This window comes from Ictidomys tridecemlineatus, chromosome 4 (assembly GCF_052094955.1).
Source record: "Ictidomys tridecemlineatus isolate mIctTri1 chromosome 4, mIctTri1.hap1, whole genome shotgun sequence".
In the NCBI taxonomy this organism is placed as follows: domain Eukaryota; kingdom Metazoa; phylum Chordata; class Mammalia; order Rodentia; family Sciuridae; genus Ictidomys; species Ictidomys tridecemlineatus.
Window position 1 is genome coordinate 137089964 of NC_135480.1, and position 19787 is coordinate 137109750.

The 19787-nt window shown below is 38.8% G+C and overlaps 1 protein-coding gene across 1 annotated transcript in view; it reads right to left on the minus strand.

Annotated features, from left to right (window-relative positions):
* Ostf1 (osteoclast stimulating factor 1) overlaps positions 1 to 19787 on the minus strand; it is a 52032-nt gene that overhangs the window by 3248 nt on the left and 28997 nt on the right. The window contains exons 3-8 of the mRNA XM_078047480.1: positions 11928 to 11978; positions 10152 to 10215; positions 8313 to 8366; positions 5562 to 5669; positions 4583 to 4632; positions 2379 to 2457 (exon numbers count right to left, since the gene is read on the minus strand). Of these exons, the coding sequence (XP_077903606.1) occupies positions 2379 to 2457; positions 4583 to 4632; positions 5562 to 5669; positions 8313 to 8366; positions 10152 to 10215; positions 11928 to 11978 (406 nt within the window). The remainder of the gene's footprint in view (positions 1 to 2378; positions 2458 to 4582; positions 4633 to 5561; positions 5670 to 8312; positions 8367 to 10151; positions 10216 to 11927; positions 11979 to 19787) is intronic.

The window sequence follows — 19787 nt, forward strand, 5'->3', positions numbered from 1 at the left end:
TGTGCTAAAAATTACATCAGAATCCATGAATACATTTGCATTGTATTCCTGGATTCTGTCCAGTCTTTTACCCTCTCCAGAGGTAACCATTCCTACAAGTGAGCCTGAGTTCTTGTTTCCCTTATGTGTATCCATGCATCCACAGACATATGTGAACATGTATACAAAATCATACTACATATGTTGGTTTCCAATGTCATACTTTAAACAATATACAAATGGTGCTCTTTTCTGGCAGCGTGCATATAACTGAAATATATTTAAGTATTTATAAACATTCTATTTTATAGATGGTCCAAAATTTATTTAATCTTTGCTTTAATGATAGGTACCTAAGCTGTTCCTAACTCTGATTATCACAGATACTACAATGAACATCCTTAAGCAACACATTTGTTCCCACAAATACTTAAAGGACAGTTTCCTAGATGGGGTGCTGAAATATAAAGATAGGCACATTTTTAATTCTGTTAGCTACTGCCAGGTGACCTTCCAAGAAGGTTCTCTCAATTCACCCTTTCTGCCACAGTATTTTCACCAATTTGCAAAAATCTCATTCTATTGACCAGATCTGCATCTATCCCTCAGGTTATACGGAAATTCTCATTCTGTCAAGTCAAAATTCCTGAGGGCTAACAGTTCTATGACAAATAAATTAAATTATATTATAGAACTCATACTCATGTTTATCAGGACAGGAAATATTCAGAAACAAGGATGCTAGAGAAGAAACACATTTATTTCCTGAGTTCCCTTGGAGCAGCACTAATATAAATACAAGGTGATCCACACAGTTAATTTTAAATTTTATAGTAAACACATTTGCAAAAAGTGAAATTACTTTTAATAATGTTTTACTTAACCTACTAAATATCTAAAAGATCATTGCAACATGTAATCCAATATAAAAATTATTGTGGTATTGTACTTTTTTCACTAAATCCTAAAAAAAAATGGGGTGTGCATTTTATATTTATAGTACAACTCAATTCAGGCAGCTTCTTTTCAAGGGCTCAGGTGCACACAGGCTAGTGGCTGCTCTTGGCACAACCTTCAGAGGAGCACAATAGTGGACCTAATGCTGTTTGACTATCATGGTTTGGATATGAGCTCCTCAAAAGCTCCTGTGTTGATGCAGGGATATTCAGAGCCGAAATGATTAGAATGTGAGAGCTGTAACCTAATCAGTCCATCTAGTTTGAATAGGCTGGGTAGGTAACTGTAGGCAGGTGTAGCATGACTAGAGGAGATGGGTCCCTGGGGGGGTGCCATGGAAAGGTTCACCTTCTCTGCAGTCCCTTCCCCCCACCTCTGTCTCCTGGTCACCATGAATAGAGCAGCATTCTTCCACCAGACCCTTCTATCTTGATGTTCTTCCTCTCCTTGGACCCAAAGGAATGAAGTTGGCCCACCATAAACTAAACCTCTGAAACTATGAGCCAAAATAAATTTTCCTTTTCTAAGTCGTTCTTGTCAGGTATTTTGGTAACAGCATCAAAAACTGACTCACACTCTGCCCTTTTAGACCTAGAACTTATATCATCAACATACTTAAAATCAAAAGCATTTCCTCCTATATATTTTACAACATTGCCAAGGATCCCCAATGATGATTACATGTCACTTATGGCCTGGCCCCTTGTCTACATTATAGCCTCTGAATCAAGTTGTGTTATGGGGTATTATGTCTGGCCCTCTATAAGGGTTCATTAATAATGTACGGGACAAATGGATGAACGGATGATCAGCCCATAATTTACATGTTTCCTCTGATAGTCATGGAGGCACCGGAGGAGAAAGAAGGATTTAAAACAAATACCTGTTCCCTGCTCCTTTTTCAGGAGAGGTGCACAGGCAGCATTAGTAGCCATGTCCAGGGCCAGCTATATATACTATAAGCACATAGACTGTATAAAAACAAGGCATCTCTCATTCTTGTACATCTAACAACTGCTCAGCTCAAAGCAAGGTAAAGCAGTCCCAACATTCTTTCTTATCTATCAAGACTTTCCTATGAGATCAGCAAGTTTGCCCGTGCAGATTTCTCAGACAAGATCTCCCCCATATATATGTGAACACACCTCTTTCTTCTAAGGCCCTATAATCCTTCAGATATGCACAGTAAGTTCTTCCCAAAGATAATATCCATAATTTTAAAGCTTTTAATTTATAAGTAAAGGTTTCAATTTAGAATTAAAGCAACATAAATAACCCCAATAATTTCATCTCATCATACCAGCTCTGTGGTATACACAGAAGAGGGGTTAAAATTACAGTTTAGAAGATTATTATTCTTTCTACTATTTCAAATAGTATAATTTTAAGTAACCTATTTTTTTGGGTAAGCAAAGACCAGATATATTCATCACGAACATTACCTTTTGCCAGAAGCAGCTGGACAATGTCTGCATAACCCTTCCAGGCAGCAGCGTGCAAAGCCGTGTCTCCCAACTTGTTCTATGATGACAGAAAGGGAAAGCAGCATTTTAAAATGAGAAGGTGTACTGAATGCAAACATCAAGTTTCTCTAATTAAACCTAAAATGAGAACAAATTATAGAAACTACAAAATTCCAAAGGGAAGAGTGGAGGAAGAAAGGAGACTCCAGCCATGAGCGATGAGTCATTTTAGGGAGTGGGAATGGGATGGAGGAGTAGAAGTGATGTGGCAGAGTACAAGCTGAAACTCAGATGCCCACAGAGGGGGACATAGAAGGGAGCAAGGAATTGACCCTCATAGAAACCTGGCAAGAATTTGGAATTAGGGATTCCTGGAGACACTGTGGTAAGAATGAGGCATGGGGTAAAAACAGGTTCTAGTTGAAAGAATAAGAAGTAACCAGAACCCAAAGACCCCCCTGTTGCCAGACCAAGTAAAGATGGTGGAATAACTTCATTGAGAAATTAACCAGATAACTTCCAAGCTTATGGACATAGGTAGCAAGAAGACCAGAAACCAAAAGCTAAGGGTTGGGTGACAAATTTACAAACTAAACAGTAAGATGCCTCTCTCAGCTACTTTTACCTGTCCTACCGCCCCAGTGTGTGCAGTTAAGGGAACACACCCAGGCAGGAGGCTGTAGGATACTCCTCTGGTGAAGCAGTACAACCCCACATGAAGAAAAGGGAGGAGTGCATTTATAGTAGCATCTAGGGGTTGCTCAGCAGCAAAACAGCCAGGACCTCACCACTTCACCCCACAAAGAAGCCCCCTGCCAGCCAGAAATGGGTCCTACCAATCATAGACTAGAACTTCCAAAACTGACAGCCAATATGTACCTTTTCTTTCTATAAGTTGATTATTGCAGATACCTGTTAAAGTGTCAAAAAGCTGACTAGTACAAGGTACTTAGGTCATCTGGGGACACTGAATTCCAAAGGGACTATGGGAACCACAGTCTCTCTCTGCCTTCCCGTCTAGAAATATGATCTCTTCCTATCACATACATTCCCACCACTTTGATGCCATCCTCCTGAAGATCTTCAACAGAGCCATGCTGATGCCAGCACCATGCCCTTAAACCTCCAGAACGGTTAGCCCCATAAACCTCAATTCTTTATAAAGTAGCCTGCCTTGGATATTTCATTATAATAATAGAAAATTCACTAATATAGGAATCAAAATGGTATCAGGCTTCTCAAAAGCCACCCTGGGAACAAGAATACCATGGAGCTACATCTTCAAAATTATTTGCAACCTAGAATTGTGATCAGTTTTTAATAATCAATCCCAAGCTCCTCTTTCTCAGGAATCTACTTGAAGAAATGATCTCCAACAAAGGAAGACACAGGTCCAGAAAAGTGACAACACAGCAGAAAGGAGAACGTGACTCTAAGAAAGATGGCAAAGAGTAGCAGAGATGAAATTGCTCAGGTTGGAACATGAAGATGAATTGCTACAAGAAGGGTGAGACCAAGACGGGGAAAGAAAAAAAAGTTCATGGATTATCTTATACAGACAGTCTATCAAGGGAGTATAAAACAGCGCAGCAGTCCTAGTGACAGAAAGAACAAGCTAAATAAAAGTCAATAACTAAAGAGAAACAAAAAGTTATACAAGCAGTGAACATTACTTAGTGACAATAATGTAAACATTATACAAAGAAGGAAAGGTTGGATGCTGAGATACTGGGAGATGGGAACTGGGGAGCTGACAACCTTCATTGATCAAATAGGAAGCAAATATACACATAAAGATGATACATGACCAGACGGCTCCACCAGCCTATTCCTCAGTAACACAAAGGTACATACAGGAAGAAAGAGCTAACAGCTGAAAGTGATACACAAGGAGATGAGGGATAGGTACTTTGGGCTCTGTTCAATTTAAATTTTAATACAGTAATAATAGTGTTTAAAAACTGTGTACTAAGGACCAGGGGTGTGGTTCAGTGGTAAAGGGCTTGCCCAGCATGCTCAAGGCCCTGGCTTCAAATCCCAGCACCATTAAATGAAAAAGGAAAGCAAGAATCTATGTGCTTATAGTATTTTGAGTAAAATACTTTATGTGCCCATAAGCTGTACTGTGCCAAAGAGAACAAGGCAGGTGTGTTAAACGATTTCCTCATACTGAATAGTCTCACCTGTTGGTTCAGTTCAATATTTGGCTGAGTAAATAGCACTTCCACTATATCTGAAATTCAAATAGAAGAGATATTTCTTAAGAATGAAAAGTAAAAGTTTGATAAAACTAAGCATAATAATGTTTAAAGAGAGTATTCTTTAGCAGAATCTTCAATAACATTCTTATTATAAACTTCTCAAAATTTCTGTAAAGAAAAACATAATAATCTAAAGAAATAGAAATATTTTAAGAAAAATATTTTTTTTCAAACAGGTTTGGCTTTAGTATTTTCATTTGAAAGCTATTAATAGGAATAGTTTCACACTTGCCATGATACTTAGCATTCATATAACTAACGTGCCTATTAGCTAAAATAAGAGAGAGAGTCACAGATTTTCCTTTGGTTATGCTCTTTAATTTGTCAGGCTCTTTATTTCCCATAGTGGGGTTTATTTTTTTGTGCATTATAGAGAGAGGTATAAAATGGTAGATTTTTTTGGCTAGGATGAAATACATCTAGACTCCATCATCATCTAGAACTCTCGTCATAATCACTGATTGTAACCAAGTAGCCACTGAATCACACACTTAAGCAACGCTGTCTCCCTTCTCAATCTACAATTGTGCATTAAACTTAAAATGCAAAAAGCTAGAGGAGACAGTTCTGCCCTTTTCTTCTGTAAGATTAGAAAGTGGGTTTATTTTTATACTACTGTTGTTTTCTGGTTAGTTTTCTTTGAGAGGAAAAAGAAGTTTCCGATTTTTCAAGTGAGAGGTCTGTGAAGTGGGCTGACTGGCCACGTTCCACCCACTGTTCCACAGGGCTTCCAGGAACAAGGCTTTTGACTGATGTTCTAAAGGATTTGTAAAAGATAGCCAATGCTGTTTTGGGGTTTTGGTTTTTTTTTTTTTTCCATTTTTGTGAATCTGACTCCATTAGGTGAAACACATTTTAGCATCACAGAGATTCATTTTTAATAGCAAACAAAACATATTACCTTTATGGCCACCATGACAAGCCCAGTATAAGGCGGTGCTTCCAGCCTTGTCTAAGCCATTAACACCCACTCGGTTGTCCAAACACTCTCTCAACCAGCTCAAGTTGCCTGAAAAGAATTTTACATTTATAAAAACACAAGAAAAGGGCTAATCAGCAAGTCTCCAATTAAGACCTATCCACTAATACATTTAGTATGGCACACTTGGACTTCCAGTTTGTTAATGGAAAGCATTATCATCAATTTTTAACGGTAGGTTGATGGAAAGAGTTGCCTAAATAGCTCTACTTAGGTATTTCTACTCTTAAAAAAATCGTGTGTGTGTGTGTGTGTGTGTGTGTGTGTGTGTGTGTGTGTGTGTGTGTTTCTTTCCTTTGCAAAATTCTGGAACTTGAAAGAAAAAAGTTAAACCTCAATACAAACAAAAACTATTCATATTCACATTAAAAATGCATTTCAGGACAGGCATTGTGGCATATGCCTATAATACCTACTGCTCTGAAAGCTGAGACAGGAGGACCTCAAGTTCAAAGCCAGCCTGAGCAATTGAGCAAGGCCCTAAACAACTTAGCAAGCACCCTGTCTCAAAATAAAAAATAAAAAGGAATGGGGATGTGACTCAGTGGTTAAGCACCCCTGGGTTCAATCCCCTGGAACCCTCCCTCCCCCCAAAACAACAAAAAATACATCTTAGTTCTTACTTGAGAAGAAACACTAAATAACCTACTCAAAGACACTGCTCTTATTTGCTAAAGTATAACTATTAATTTAAAATCTTCAGGCTAATGCCCTAAGTATCTAATTTACCAAGATTTTTTAAAATGTCAGTTTAGTAATTCTAAACTAATAATTTCCTTTTGCACATTCATATTTCAAAAAGATATAAAACAAAACAAAATAGAGCTTACTGAGGCTTTACCAAAATACCCTATGATTTACAGAAGGGTTTTTCAACATCAGTGCTATTGCCATTTGGGACTGGAGAATTCTTTGTAATGCCTTTGATTTAGCAACTTTCTCAACCTCTATGCTAAAAAAAAAAAAAAAAAAAAAAAAAAAAAAAAAAAAAAAGCCAGTAGCATCCCTCCAGTCATGACAGTACAATGTCTCCATATATTGCCAAATGTTCCCAGGGTTTGCAGGGAAGAACTATGCGAGCTAAGAATCACTGATAGGAGAAAGCCCAAGACAAGGCTCATCACTGTTTGGCCATGGCTCTTCCCCAGACTAATCCCTGTGGCTCACTTCCTTCCTTTCCAAACCTTTTTACATCAATATTCTCCCCCAGAACACCTCCACATGCCTGCCCTCCACGTGTGCACTCTGGCCACTACATTGTGTTTAAACACATTTCAATTGCTGTACTTATCACACTGTATTTTAACAAGCAGCCATACATCTCTCTCCTCTGCTTGACTCTGAGCCTTACAGGCCATAGACCTATCATTCCATATGCCTATTACCACCCAGAGCACAGGAAGGTAAAACACTCAACAGTGTTTGTTGGCTGACACTTTTTTATCTTAATTTATTACATATGACAGCAGAATGTATTACAATTCATGTTACACATATAGAGCACAATTTTTCATACCTCTGGTTGTACTCTGAGTCACACCATTTGTGTCTTCATACTTGTACTTAGGGTAATGATGTCCATCTCATTCCATTGTCTTTCCTACCCCCACACTCCGCTCCCAACCCTTACCTCCCTTTTGCCCTATCTAGAGTTTGTCTAATCCTTCCATGCCCCCCTCCAACCCCATTATGAATCAGCATCCTTAAATCAGAGAAAACATTCGGCATTTGGGTTTTTAGGATTGGCTAACTTCACTTGGCATGATATTCTCCAACTCCATCAATTTACCTGAAAATGCCATGATTTTATTCTCTTTTATTGCTGAGTAATATTCCTTGTGTGTGTGTGTGTATATATATATATATACCATATTTTATTTAACCATTCATTTACTGAAGGGCATCTAGGTTGGTTCCACAGTTTAGCTATTGTGCTGCTATCAACACTGATGTGGGTGTGTCTCTGTAGTATGCTGTTTTTAAGTCCTTTGGGTATAGACTGAGGAGTGGGATAGCTGGGTCAAATGGTGGTTCCATTACCAGTTTTCCAAGGATTCTCAATATGCTTTCCATATTGGCTGCACCAATTTGCAGTTCCACCAGCAATGTGTGAGTGTGCCTTTTCCCCCACATCCTCACCAACACTCATTGTTGTTTGTATTCTTGATAGCTGCCACTCTGACTGGAGTAAGATGATATCATAGAGTAGTTTTGATTTGCATTTCTCTAATTGCTAGAGATGTTGAACATTTTTTCATATATTTGTTGACTGACTGTATATCATCTTCCAAGAAGTGTCTGTTCAGTCCCTTGGCCCATTTATTGATAGGGTTATTTGTTTTTTTGGTATTAAGACTTTTGAGTTCTTTATATATCCTAGAGATTCGTGCTCTATCTGATGTGCTTTTGGTAAAAATTTGCTTGTTGGCTGACATATTTTAATTATACTCATACTTACCCTTCTAGGGTGATAAAAGCCAGCCTCTGAGGGAGTCTGGAAAGGACTGAACTGGAAAGGTGTGTGAGAGAATACTCTGTAACGGTAGAAATGTTCTAGATTTTCATCTGGGTGTGGGTTCCACAGATGTATTTGGAAAAACTCATCAATCTGTGTAATTAAAATCCATGTATTTTACTATACTGCACCCCTCAATCAAAAACAATCACACCTACCTCTTTTTGCAGCTTCATGCAGTGGATTGTCAATGGACTCTGCCTGCTCAGCCACTAGATTGAAAATAAAAAGTGCAAGCCCAATGTTGAGAGTGCCCAAGTGATTTGCTGAAGCTGCTTATGTCCCACAGTCCCCCAGCTTTATGAATGACAGAGCCTCAGACAATACAGCTTCCCTTACTTTTATGTGGATTAAAAAAAAAATAAATATCAAAATTGATAGTGCCTGCTTTAAAAAAAAAAGCTGAATTATGTGTTAAATAAAACCAAGCCAAGCAATAAGGCAATAACACAGCAATTAACTGGAAATGTAAATTAAAACCAAACAGATTCCTGACTCAAATACCAGTATACTCAAGTATTTCATAAACTTAGTCACAAAAATGCAAAAGAAAGCGTCTGATGTTCACTTTTTTCTTTCTGTAAAATACCCTACTTTGAAGATACCTGAAAGCAATTCTAATTCCCTGTGTGTGCAAGTAGGAGGGGGTGGGGGAAATATTTCATAATCAACAGACCTACCTGCCTCTAGGAAGGTGTGTTCACTGGGTCCTAGAATGAGCTGCAATGCCTACAAGAAGCTTATGACTTAAGGGCAACTTTAGGACCGCTCCTCCTGCCATGGGACTGTAGCAGGACACTGCTTTGGCTATGGGGAACCCAAATGGCAGAAGGACATTTTCTACTCTCAGTGTCTATGATCAAGGCTGGAAATGGAGTATACAGGAAAGGTACATCTGGTATTTCAAAGGCTTCGAGGAAAAGAAACATTTGAAGTGTTTTTTTGTGGGGTTTCTTTTTTTTTTTTGGTGGTGCTGGGGATTGAACCCAGGGCTTTGTGCATGTAAGACAAGCATTCTACCAACTGAGCTATATCCCCAGCCCTGAAGTGTTTTTTTTTTTTTTTTAAGGACAAAGAAGAGTACCACCCTTAGACCAGGGCATACAGGGCCCCTATGCAGGACCACAAGCCTTAGCCTTCATCCCCATGGCCTCAGAGTTTTGAAGGACCTCCCTGGACATTTTCTAAGTCATTCTCCAGCGTTTGGATCTGGTGCCCAATGCCAGCCAGCTCTAAGGATTCACATCATGCTACAGTCCAAAGGGATCTCAGAAATGATCTGAATCCAACCCTTTCATCATATAGATACAGAAACTTAATCCCAAAGGTAGCAATTAGATGTCTGAACTAAATAAAGCACCCTGTTATTGAGAAGTGGAAGACAAAGGATTAAAACCCAGGATCCTCATTTTCAATCCTGTGCTCTTTTGACTTTGCTGATTTCCACTGAAGTGTTTTTGTCTGTTTTGTCCTTCTTCCAACTAGAGGCAGCTTCATGACAGGAGCTACACCCAGTGCTTGGGTTCCCCAAACTGCCATGATGAGCATTTAATGAATGAACATCGCTGCCCCAAACAGGGTGTTCTTCATAACAAACAAAAGAGCTAGTCCAAGAAACAATCTGTGAGATTTAATTTAAGAGCATGAAAAGAATTGCATTAAGAGCTGAATAAAATAAAACCATAAGAGTTTCCTTGGAAACCTTGTTGTTGTTTTTTTCAAGAATGATAAAATATGTTCTCTTAAGCCAAGGTACATCTGGTGTTCATGGCCACTTTACTAATAGGAGGCTTATAGAGTGGAAATTGTCCTACTCTAGCAAACAACTCCACTGAATTCTCAGCCATAGTCTATTGACCATACCACCCCGAACACACTTGATCTTCTCTGAATTCTCAGCCACTTCTCTGAATTCTGCAAGCCCAAAGTTCCCTAGAACCAGATAATTAAGAAGAAATATAGTGTAGCTAAAGTAAAGCCACTTGGGCAACACTTACCATAGTTGCTTGGAATTAGCCCAGTCCTGCCTTTGCAGGTTCCTTTCCACCAGTTGGTATCACTCTGGTGAAAGAAGAATTAAATTAAGTGGCACCAAATCCAGTCTGCATTTAGTCACTTTTTTGGGGGGAGGGAACAGGGTTCCAAGGTTTAAACCCAGGGGCACTTAACCATTGAGCCACATCCCCAGCCCTTTTTTATTTTGAGACAGGTTCTCATTAAGTTGCTGAGTCTGGCTTTGCACTTGGGATTCTCCCTTCTTCAGCTGGGATTATAAGCATGTGCCACTGTGCCTGGCTGCATTTAGTCATTTTTAAACCCATTTGGTACACAGGGTGCACCTGTACTATGAAATGTACATCAGCCCTGACCACACTAATCAAGCTTCCTCACACCCTAGCTATGGGATTCCATTTCCCTTATCACTATATTACAAGTACACAGCATCCACCTGTAACCTCAATTACACCTCAACATAGAGCGTCAAAAATCAAGCAAATCAGAGATAATATGAAAGACAAGGGGGAAATTTTATTAAACTAGCTACAGTATATTTTTGTCCAATTTTAATTTGTCTTATCTTTGAGATACTTATATTTTTTTAAAGATCTCTTTATTTTACTTTCATTTTTGGAGTAAATGTGTGTTGGCAGTGCTGGAAATTAAACTCAAAACCTCCTATGTTCTAGGCAAGGGCACTACTACTGAAATACATACAGAAAAGATGCAAACCAATGCAAAAGTATAAAGAACAATATAATAAACCATTTCCCAACTGCTTCATATATGCCCCACATCCCCAATCTCCTCTCTGGGGTCATTTTGAAATAATTTCCAGGCATCAAATTATTTAATATGTAAATATTTCAATATTTATAATATTTCAATATTTCAAGTCAATAAGGATTTGTTTGAAAGACAAATACCATTATCACAGCTTAAAACTGTTTTCAAAAATAGTTCCTTAGTATATAAAATATCCCAATTGCACCATAATTTGGGATCCCAAATAAAAACCATACAATGTAAGTGATTTGCCTTCTACAAATCTAGAGTTTACTTTTTTAGCTTCCCTTTCTCAGTTCTTTCGGTCCTTTCTACCAGGAATGTTCAGTCAAACTGTTAAAGTTGCTTGGAATACATCCTCTCTGTGCGGTTATGGCAATTACTAGGGTATAATTAAGATCATTGGATTCACTCTGTTTTTAGTTTTTAGGAATTGCTTTTTACTGCTTGATTTTATAACTCTATAAGAACTTACACAATTCCAAAATCAAACCTTCAAAACAAAGTACAGTTTTCTTAAAGTCTCTTTTCTATGTTCCTTCTACCCTATTTGCTTTCCTCCATATAGACAAAACTAATTTTTAAATTTTATGACTCAACTTTTCACTTTTTATTTTAAACTGAGAAAAACAGAGGTATATATATATATTCTCTAAGATAAATGAGGGCATACCATATGCATTTTATTACACTTTTGTTTTTCACTTCACTTACTCCATAAGAGCAGATACAGATATTTTTCATTCCTTCATATGGCTGCATAATATTCCATTTGTGGATATACCAAAGTCTATTCAACTATTGTCCTAATGATGAACAAAAGGGCTACTTTCAATCTTATTCTTCTATAAATTGTGCCCAAATCAACAGACTTATGCATACATATTTTGCTTACTATACAATTAAATAATTTACAATGTTATGGCAACAGTGTTATGTTTTATATCTTTAGTACACAAATAGAATTATAAAATGTTAGCTGGGCTTACCATGTCAGTGATGTAGATAATGTCGCCTTCCTCAAAGTACAATTCATCTGGCTAAAAGAAAAACAAAAAGTTTGATTCCATATGTTTTATTATAAATTAGGATATAATGATTTATTTAATCATCCTGATTTCTAAAGTATCCTAATACACACTGTGGGTTTTTTTAATACTTAAATCAATACAGAAACCATATTACATAAATTTATAGATAAACTAACACATGAATAAAAAGCTGAATTTTTCCTGATAAATTTCAAGGATTTTATATATCTAATAAACAGGCATTCTTCACACACACACACAGAGCTTACATTTTTCCACGACACATCAAAATGGAATATTAACAAAATGTCTTTCTTATAGAATCCCAAAAGGTGATATATATTTTTCTTAAAAGGTTGAATGACTAGAATTAACACCATGAAAAGTACCAACATCTACTATTTGTGTATTTTGAGAAAAATCATCATCCTAACTATCAGGTTCAGACAGAATGAACTTTCTATGTGTGAGAATATTTAATACATAACTTACCATCAATAAGGCTAAAGAGCCAAAAGTTAAGAAGCAGTTAGAGAGTCTAGAGGCATAAGCAGCTTTTAAGGGTTACCTAATTACAGAGTCCATAAGTGCTCTGGCCTGTACCAGTGAAACATCCTACAATCTCTCTGAATAGAGCTAGCACTTTAATTAAACATCTTTTTCCCATCATAGATAACATCATGACTTTCTGAGTAAATAGGACAATGTCTACTGAGAGTGAATTTCAGATATTGGGAGATGTTTACATTGTCAGGCTGAGTGAAAAATGTAGGGCACAACATTTCACAAAGGATAAGACCACAATTACACATGAAATACACATAGAAAAATTTCCATATTCCCTATCATGGGCATGTATTACTTTGATAATATTGATGTGGAAAACATCTTTAAAAAAAGACTTTATTATTTCTGATTATAGTTAGGATTCCATGCAAATAAATACTATAACAGTGAAACAAATTATTCCATCCATTCATTTTTCCATTTGTTTACCTCCTCTCAGTACCAGACTGGGACAAGTACATATGATTCTGCATTCATAATTTGTTTCATTTAAAAGCTGATCCATATTATTATTATTGTAACTATTTGTCCCTGAATATAAATGAAGGCTATATCAATCACATCATGCTTTAACCAACCACAATACATGACTATATAGATGCAAGCTGCATTCAATTATAAAAAGTAAAGGATGATTAGTGATACCCTCCCAAAATGGCCAGATTCTTTTAAAAGGTAACTTTCTAATTCATTTGCAATATCGACACTTTGATTCACAGAGACTAGACTTACATGTAGTATAAGCTATGCAAAATTAGCTAAACCTACAATGTTGAGAGCCATTTGTGAACTGTGTTTGGACCAAACCCACATCACAGCCAGTGAATAGGAAAACCTGGTATCTGGGACTTCCAGAGGCAATCCTTCTAGTTGAGACTGCCCAGATACTTGTGAGTTCCTATTCAGTTCTGCCAAAAGCTCCCACACACCACCAGAAATGGGGTGACCTGCTGCAGCCACATAGCCACAAAGCCTCCAGGAAATGGGTGTGGCTTCCCAAGATGCCAATCAACATGTTGACAACAAGACACCATGAAGCAAGACTCCATCCACTGAAACCTTATCCCTGCCTTTGATGCTCTCCCTTAAATAAAGAATAGGAGCCATTTTTTAACTGTTCTGTTCCAGCTCCTACTAGGACTGGAAGAATGTACCATGCACTCTGCTTTAAAAACTAATTCTGACTTTGCCCCTTATTTCTTCACTCATTACTTCCCACTTTTCCTCAGGTGTCTCATCCCTTCCTGAGGAAGAATCACCCTGTCAAGGTGCTGGCCACCTCACCACATCAAGATGTATTTTTATTTGAAATAAATGCTTAGGAGAGAAGAGATTAAAGACCTTTAAGATTTTCTCTAATCTATGCCTAAAGTAATTTAATGATTTGCTGCAAGCTGGCTCACTCTCAAGAGGCCAGAAGGAGAACATGCTCATGCCACAGCACTCCAGCGGGGTGCAGTGGCCACCCCAGAACAGTAAGGCTGGCCCCACACTGACAATTTTAACATGACTTGACTATCTCTCCTTTGCAAGGCACTAAGTAATCGGATGGAAGAATGAAAAAAGTAGAATGGCATAAGAAAAACTAGGATTAACATGAACCGTAGCTTTTTTCTAGGGTCATTCAGCACTCCTTGAGGTTCTATAAGAGTTCAATACCTTGAAGAGATTTTGCCCATCTTACAACTGTTTGGGGTCATTCTCATTCTGTACCTGCCCACTAATGACTTACAATGAATCTTCCTCTTTAATGCTTTCAGAGAAAATTGGAGTTATCTTTCCCGACCATTGTAGCCTTTTTTTTTTTTTTTTTTTACTGAAAAGGTCAAGCCTACCTAAACTTCCAATTTTATTTTATTTTTGGAACCAGGGTTTGAACCCAGGAGCACTTAACCACTGAACCACATCCCCAGCCGATTTTATTTTATTTTTTTCTTTTGGGACAGGGTCTTGCTAAGTTGCTGAGACTGGCTTTGAACTTGCAATCCTCCTGCCTCAGCCTTACAAGCCACTAGGATTATACGTATGTGCCATGGCACCTGGCTAAATTTCCATTTTTAATGTGATCATTCAACCTTGAAACAAAAAGACATTACACATATGTGCATAACACATGTACATACAAAATCCCTATAATTAGTCTTTCTATAAAATACACAGGGAGAATAGGAAGTAATTACCTCGTGTGGACAGGGTTTTATTTTGGGTGATTAAAATGTACTAGAAACTAGACAAGGCGGTGGTTGAAGAACATTGTGACTAAATTTAAATTGTTCATTTAAAGTGGTTGATTTTATGTTACATGAATTTTAACTCAATTTAAAAAAAATAAAGTAAAAAACTTGATTCAGACTTTGTGTGTCATCTTAAGTAATTCTTGTCCTTCATGGTTTGGTAAAGTGCATCATTTGGAAAATTCTGCTAAGTCCAGTCATTTCGATACTTCTCAGTGCTGATTCAGTTTTTAAATTAGTGGCTGCTGTTCAATAGTGGCGTCTGCCACAAGCCACCCATTAGGTCAGAATGGTTTTTCAACTGAGGCAACAACAGGCGGTCGATTTCTGTCAGGGAGAAAAAGGTCTAGCTATTTTTTTCATTCTGAGAAATGACAATGAACAGTGTATTTTCTTTTAATCAATAGCTCCAAACTCAATATCAGTGCCTGCAAAATATCTTCTTACAAAGAAACTAGGGGTGGTTTTTTCCTAAAGCGGCTAAGGAGGTGGTCTACCAAAGTCTTCAGTCTGTTGGGGGCAGTAGACACAACAAAGTAATTTTGCGATTTTAAAAAGCAGATTTTACCTGCAATCTTTACATTTTCCATTAAGAAACTATGAGCAGAACAACTGATGTAAACTGTTCGATGAGGACCTACTATTAAATTCCTGGCTACGTATTCATGGAACAGCAATGGGAAAAGAGTGACACAATGAAGTAAGGGCATCTCTATTTCCAGCATGTTCTTTGGTTTTTAACCACATTCCTCTTTCCTCTCTCCTTGAAAAACCACAAGGTATCAGAGCAAGGCAGCTGCTGGACAAAGTGGGTAATGTATTCACATTCCTGTTCTATGTATTCTTAGAAACATGTGATTCCCAAAGCATTAATTTTGTTAGTTTATGCAAATATATGCTGTATGGAAAGTTTAGAAGACTTGTGAGATACTTTTGAAATGGTTCAGGTCTGACAACCCAAAGCCTCCAAAATTAATAAAAAGAAAAAAACAAGTTTTTTATAAATGATTTTATTTAATATATTGTAGCATTTATTATGCACCAGGCACAGGTCTGGGCAGTTATATTTACTAATTATTAACAATTATTAACTAATTTAATTTTTATCAATAATACAATAATATAATGTATTAAATAGACTATAAAGTGTTGCTTTTCTTGTTGTTATAGATGAGAAGCTTTCCCACGGGCATAAAGCAGGTACATGGGAAACCCTGACCTTGAGCTACTGCATCAGGCTGTGTGGGGTCCCAGTTCTTTACAATCCATGCTATTTCTCAGACAGAAGCATCATGCAGCCATTACTGGACATTATGGTGTCATGACCAGGTTAAAACTGGTGGCCTTGGAATATAAACTGTCATTACTCACTTCCCACCCCCTGATAATGTAGTGCAACAAAACCAACAGTAGCACCTTTTACTTGCAAAGCATACTTGACCTCATTTGCTCCTCAAAACAACCCCAGGCATGGCTGGGTCAAGGGTATAATCTTTATTTCACAACCAGTCCCAGAGAAGTTAAAAGAATTTGCTGCAAATAAGAATGAGGAGCATGGCAGGCTCTATCTTAAGTTTAGAGTTGGATTCTAGAGCTGCTTTGGAGGCAGATGAGCTATAAACCTGTTCAGCAAACCTTTACTACAGAGCAAGATTTCGGCTCCCCTTCAGAAATCAATGCTCCTCCAGCACACAATGCTGTTCTGCCTCAATCTTCATACTGGTCTATCCAGTCCCGGCAGTTCTCTGTGTGACACTTTACTGGACCAGGCGCTTAGAGAGAAGAACCAAATGGGGCTAGGTGACTCCAGGACTACTCCGCCTTTATGCAAGATACATGAGAAATGGGCTGGCAGCAAAAACCAGGAGCCACAGTGGCCTCAGGTTCTACCTGTTCCTTGGGCATTGCTGTCACTATCTCCTGAGGGTGGAACAGTCAATAAAAACAGGACCCAGGCCTCCCCAGCATATTGCATATGTTGACAGACATCCCTAGGTATCTAGATCAGCTCTTTAGTTGTGTGGTCACAATGTCTTTAAAGAGGCCAGGTCGATTTAGGATGTGCCATGGTATATCTGTCCCTGTAGAAAAGATACCTGCTACACGGGACATAAAAACCAAGAGAAATTCTCATTCAGGAACAAATGCAAATAAACCCAGTTCTCAGATTAAATTCAAAACTTAACAACAGGCACAGCATGAATGCTTAACCAGTCAGGAAGGTCTGTGGGAGCCAGGGGCTGCCTATTCCACCAGATGTGACCCCTTCAATATATGAATGGAGGGGAGGGGAGGGAAAGAGGAGAGGATTGTGAGGGCAACAGGGCTTGAGTGGTCATTAGTGACCACAGCCTAGGTCCTCAGGACCAGACATAATTAAAATTTTATATTTAAAGCAACACCTTAAATATAGAATTAAAAAAAAAAACAACCTAAATGCATTAGTATGTATTTTCTTCTGTGCATTCAAAAATAACTGTTTTGGAGTTTTTTTGTTTTGTTTTGTTTTGTAAGCACAGGAGAAACTCCATTCTGGGGCAGAATTGTAGGTAAATTATTCAATGTATCACTGAATCAAAAATATTTGTTAAATATCTGTTAATATAACCACTACTACTCCTTTAAATAGTACCAATTACTCCTTAACTAGTAACAGCAGCATCATATGTAATCTCTCTTAATTCTTACTGAACCCTAAGTGATTATTATTATTATTCTCACTTTATAGGTGTTAGTATAGGGATAGAGAGGTTAGGTAATTTGCTAAGCTCACACAGCTGCTAAGTAGGCAGAGCAAATCCTAAAGCCTTGGGTTCCATGAACATTGTGGCAGCAAGTAGGACTGAAAGTATAGACAGAGTTCAGAGGTAGAAGAGACATCCCACTGCTAGCTGCAGCTGTCAAAGAAGAGTTATGGAAGAGGAAGTAGCTCACATGAGCTTAAAAGAGGCAAGACCATGGGTCCAGAAAGGGTCAAGACTCAGATTCTTTCTTTTTTCTTTTTTTGGTACTGGGCATTGAATACAGGGGCACTTAACACTGAGCCACATCCCCAGCCCTTTTTCATATTTTATTTAAAAAGACAGGGTCTCTCTGAGTTGCTTAGGACCTTGCTAAATTGCTGATCCTCCTGGTTTAGTCTTAGGAGCCACTGAGATTACAGGCATGTGCCACCACATTTGTTTGGCCAGACATGGGTTCTACTGTGAGTCAAATCCTGCCTGTATGGTCCCCTAGAGGAAGGAACAGAGCCCAGTAGGGCTGGAAAGGGGCTGGACTACAGAAGACCATATCTTTAGTCAAATAAAGATGTAAAGCCAGTGGTGGGATCAAAACTACATTTTAGGAACATCAATCCGGCGAGAATGAAGCTGGAATGGAGAAACCGGAGTCCATGTGATAAAAGTGAGTCCACGCACCAGGTCAAGAAGAACCAAAGAGGGAGGAGAGGTCAGGGAGACAGACAAAGATGATGTCAACTAAGGACACAGGAAAGAGAACACATCCTACTCCAGATCCAAGGGCCACTGCAGAGGATGGTTCACTCATGGTGGGATCCAGGAAGGTAGCTGATGGCCACCCACCCTTCCCCATGCTTATCCTCCTCTGGGCACATGCAACCTGGGAACCAACTGATAAGGACAGTCAGAGGCACAGAATGTCAGCCTGTGAGCAGGGGTTAAAGATAGCCACCTTCTGGGCCTCGTACTTCCATACCTGTTATGGCTTTTTGTGTCCCCACCCAAAAAACTCTTATGCTGAAATCCTATCCCCTACTATCTCAGATATGATTATATTCAGAGATAAGGTCGTTAAAGAGATAATTAAGTTAACAGGTAGTCTTTAGGGTCAGTCCCCGTCCAATATGACTGGAGTTCTTATAAAAAGAGGAGACAGGGACACCGACACACACAGGGAAGGGATCATGTGAAGACAGAAGGAGAAAATGGCCGTCTACAAGCCAGCGAGACAGGCCTCAGAAGAAATCAACCAAGCTGTTACCTTGATTTTAGATTTCTGGACTTGCTCTTGGAATTCTGAGAAAATAAATTTCTGTTGTTTAAGCTATTCAGTCGAGATGCTCTGTGATGGCAGGCTTAGCAAACTAAAACACTCCCTGTTCCCTCCCTCACCAACACGGAAACCCCTTGGTGAGAATAAAACGCCCACCCACCCTTCCTTATTTCAGAAACATTTTGTTTAGGAAGTCTTTTGAATATGCATGCACCCCATATCAGCCACACTGACTGTATGACTCACTGGTGCCCACCAGGTGCTGGGCTTTGAATATTACCTCATACCATGATCCCAAGAGCAGTCCACTGCAGAATGGCAAGTAGAATTCCCATTTTCAAATGAGGAAATGATGGCAGAGAGGTTAAGCCAATTCACACAGTGAGTAAACAAGAGATTTTGGATTTGCAGGCAGGCTCTAGATCTATAGCAGTGAATCAGTGCCCAGAGCCACTTATTCTGTGCAACTTTCTGAGGAGCCTGGTTCCAGGGAGAGCCAGGTCTAGGACAAACCCAGATGAAGATGGCAGCAAGCTGGCTTGCACACAGAGGGAAGTCAACAGCATGTAAGAAAGAAGAATCATCAAGAGCAGGTTTCCTTTCTTGGTTTCTTTCTCCTTTGCCTCCTAACTATCTGAACCCCCTGCTTCACTATTAATCACTGCTGTATCAGAAGCTTCCAACCTCCTAGATGTCTTTCCACTCCTCTGCTAGAGGGATTCTTCGAAATCTTCACTATCTCACCACTCCCAGACTCAGACCCTTTCAACTGCTTCCCATCTCACCCACAGCAAAGTCCAACTGAGACCTACAAGGCCCTCTACCCTAGTCCTCATCTTGTCCCCCTGCACACATACCTACTTCCCTCTCTCATAGGCATGATTTTCCAGGCCACACTGTCTTCTCTGCTGTTCTAGAATCCATCAAAGATGCTACTGGAACTTGCTGTTCTGTCCGCTCCCTCCATTCCTTCAGGTCTCTGTTCACAGGTCACCTTTATAAA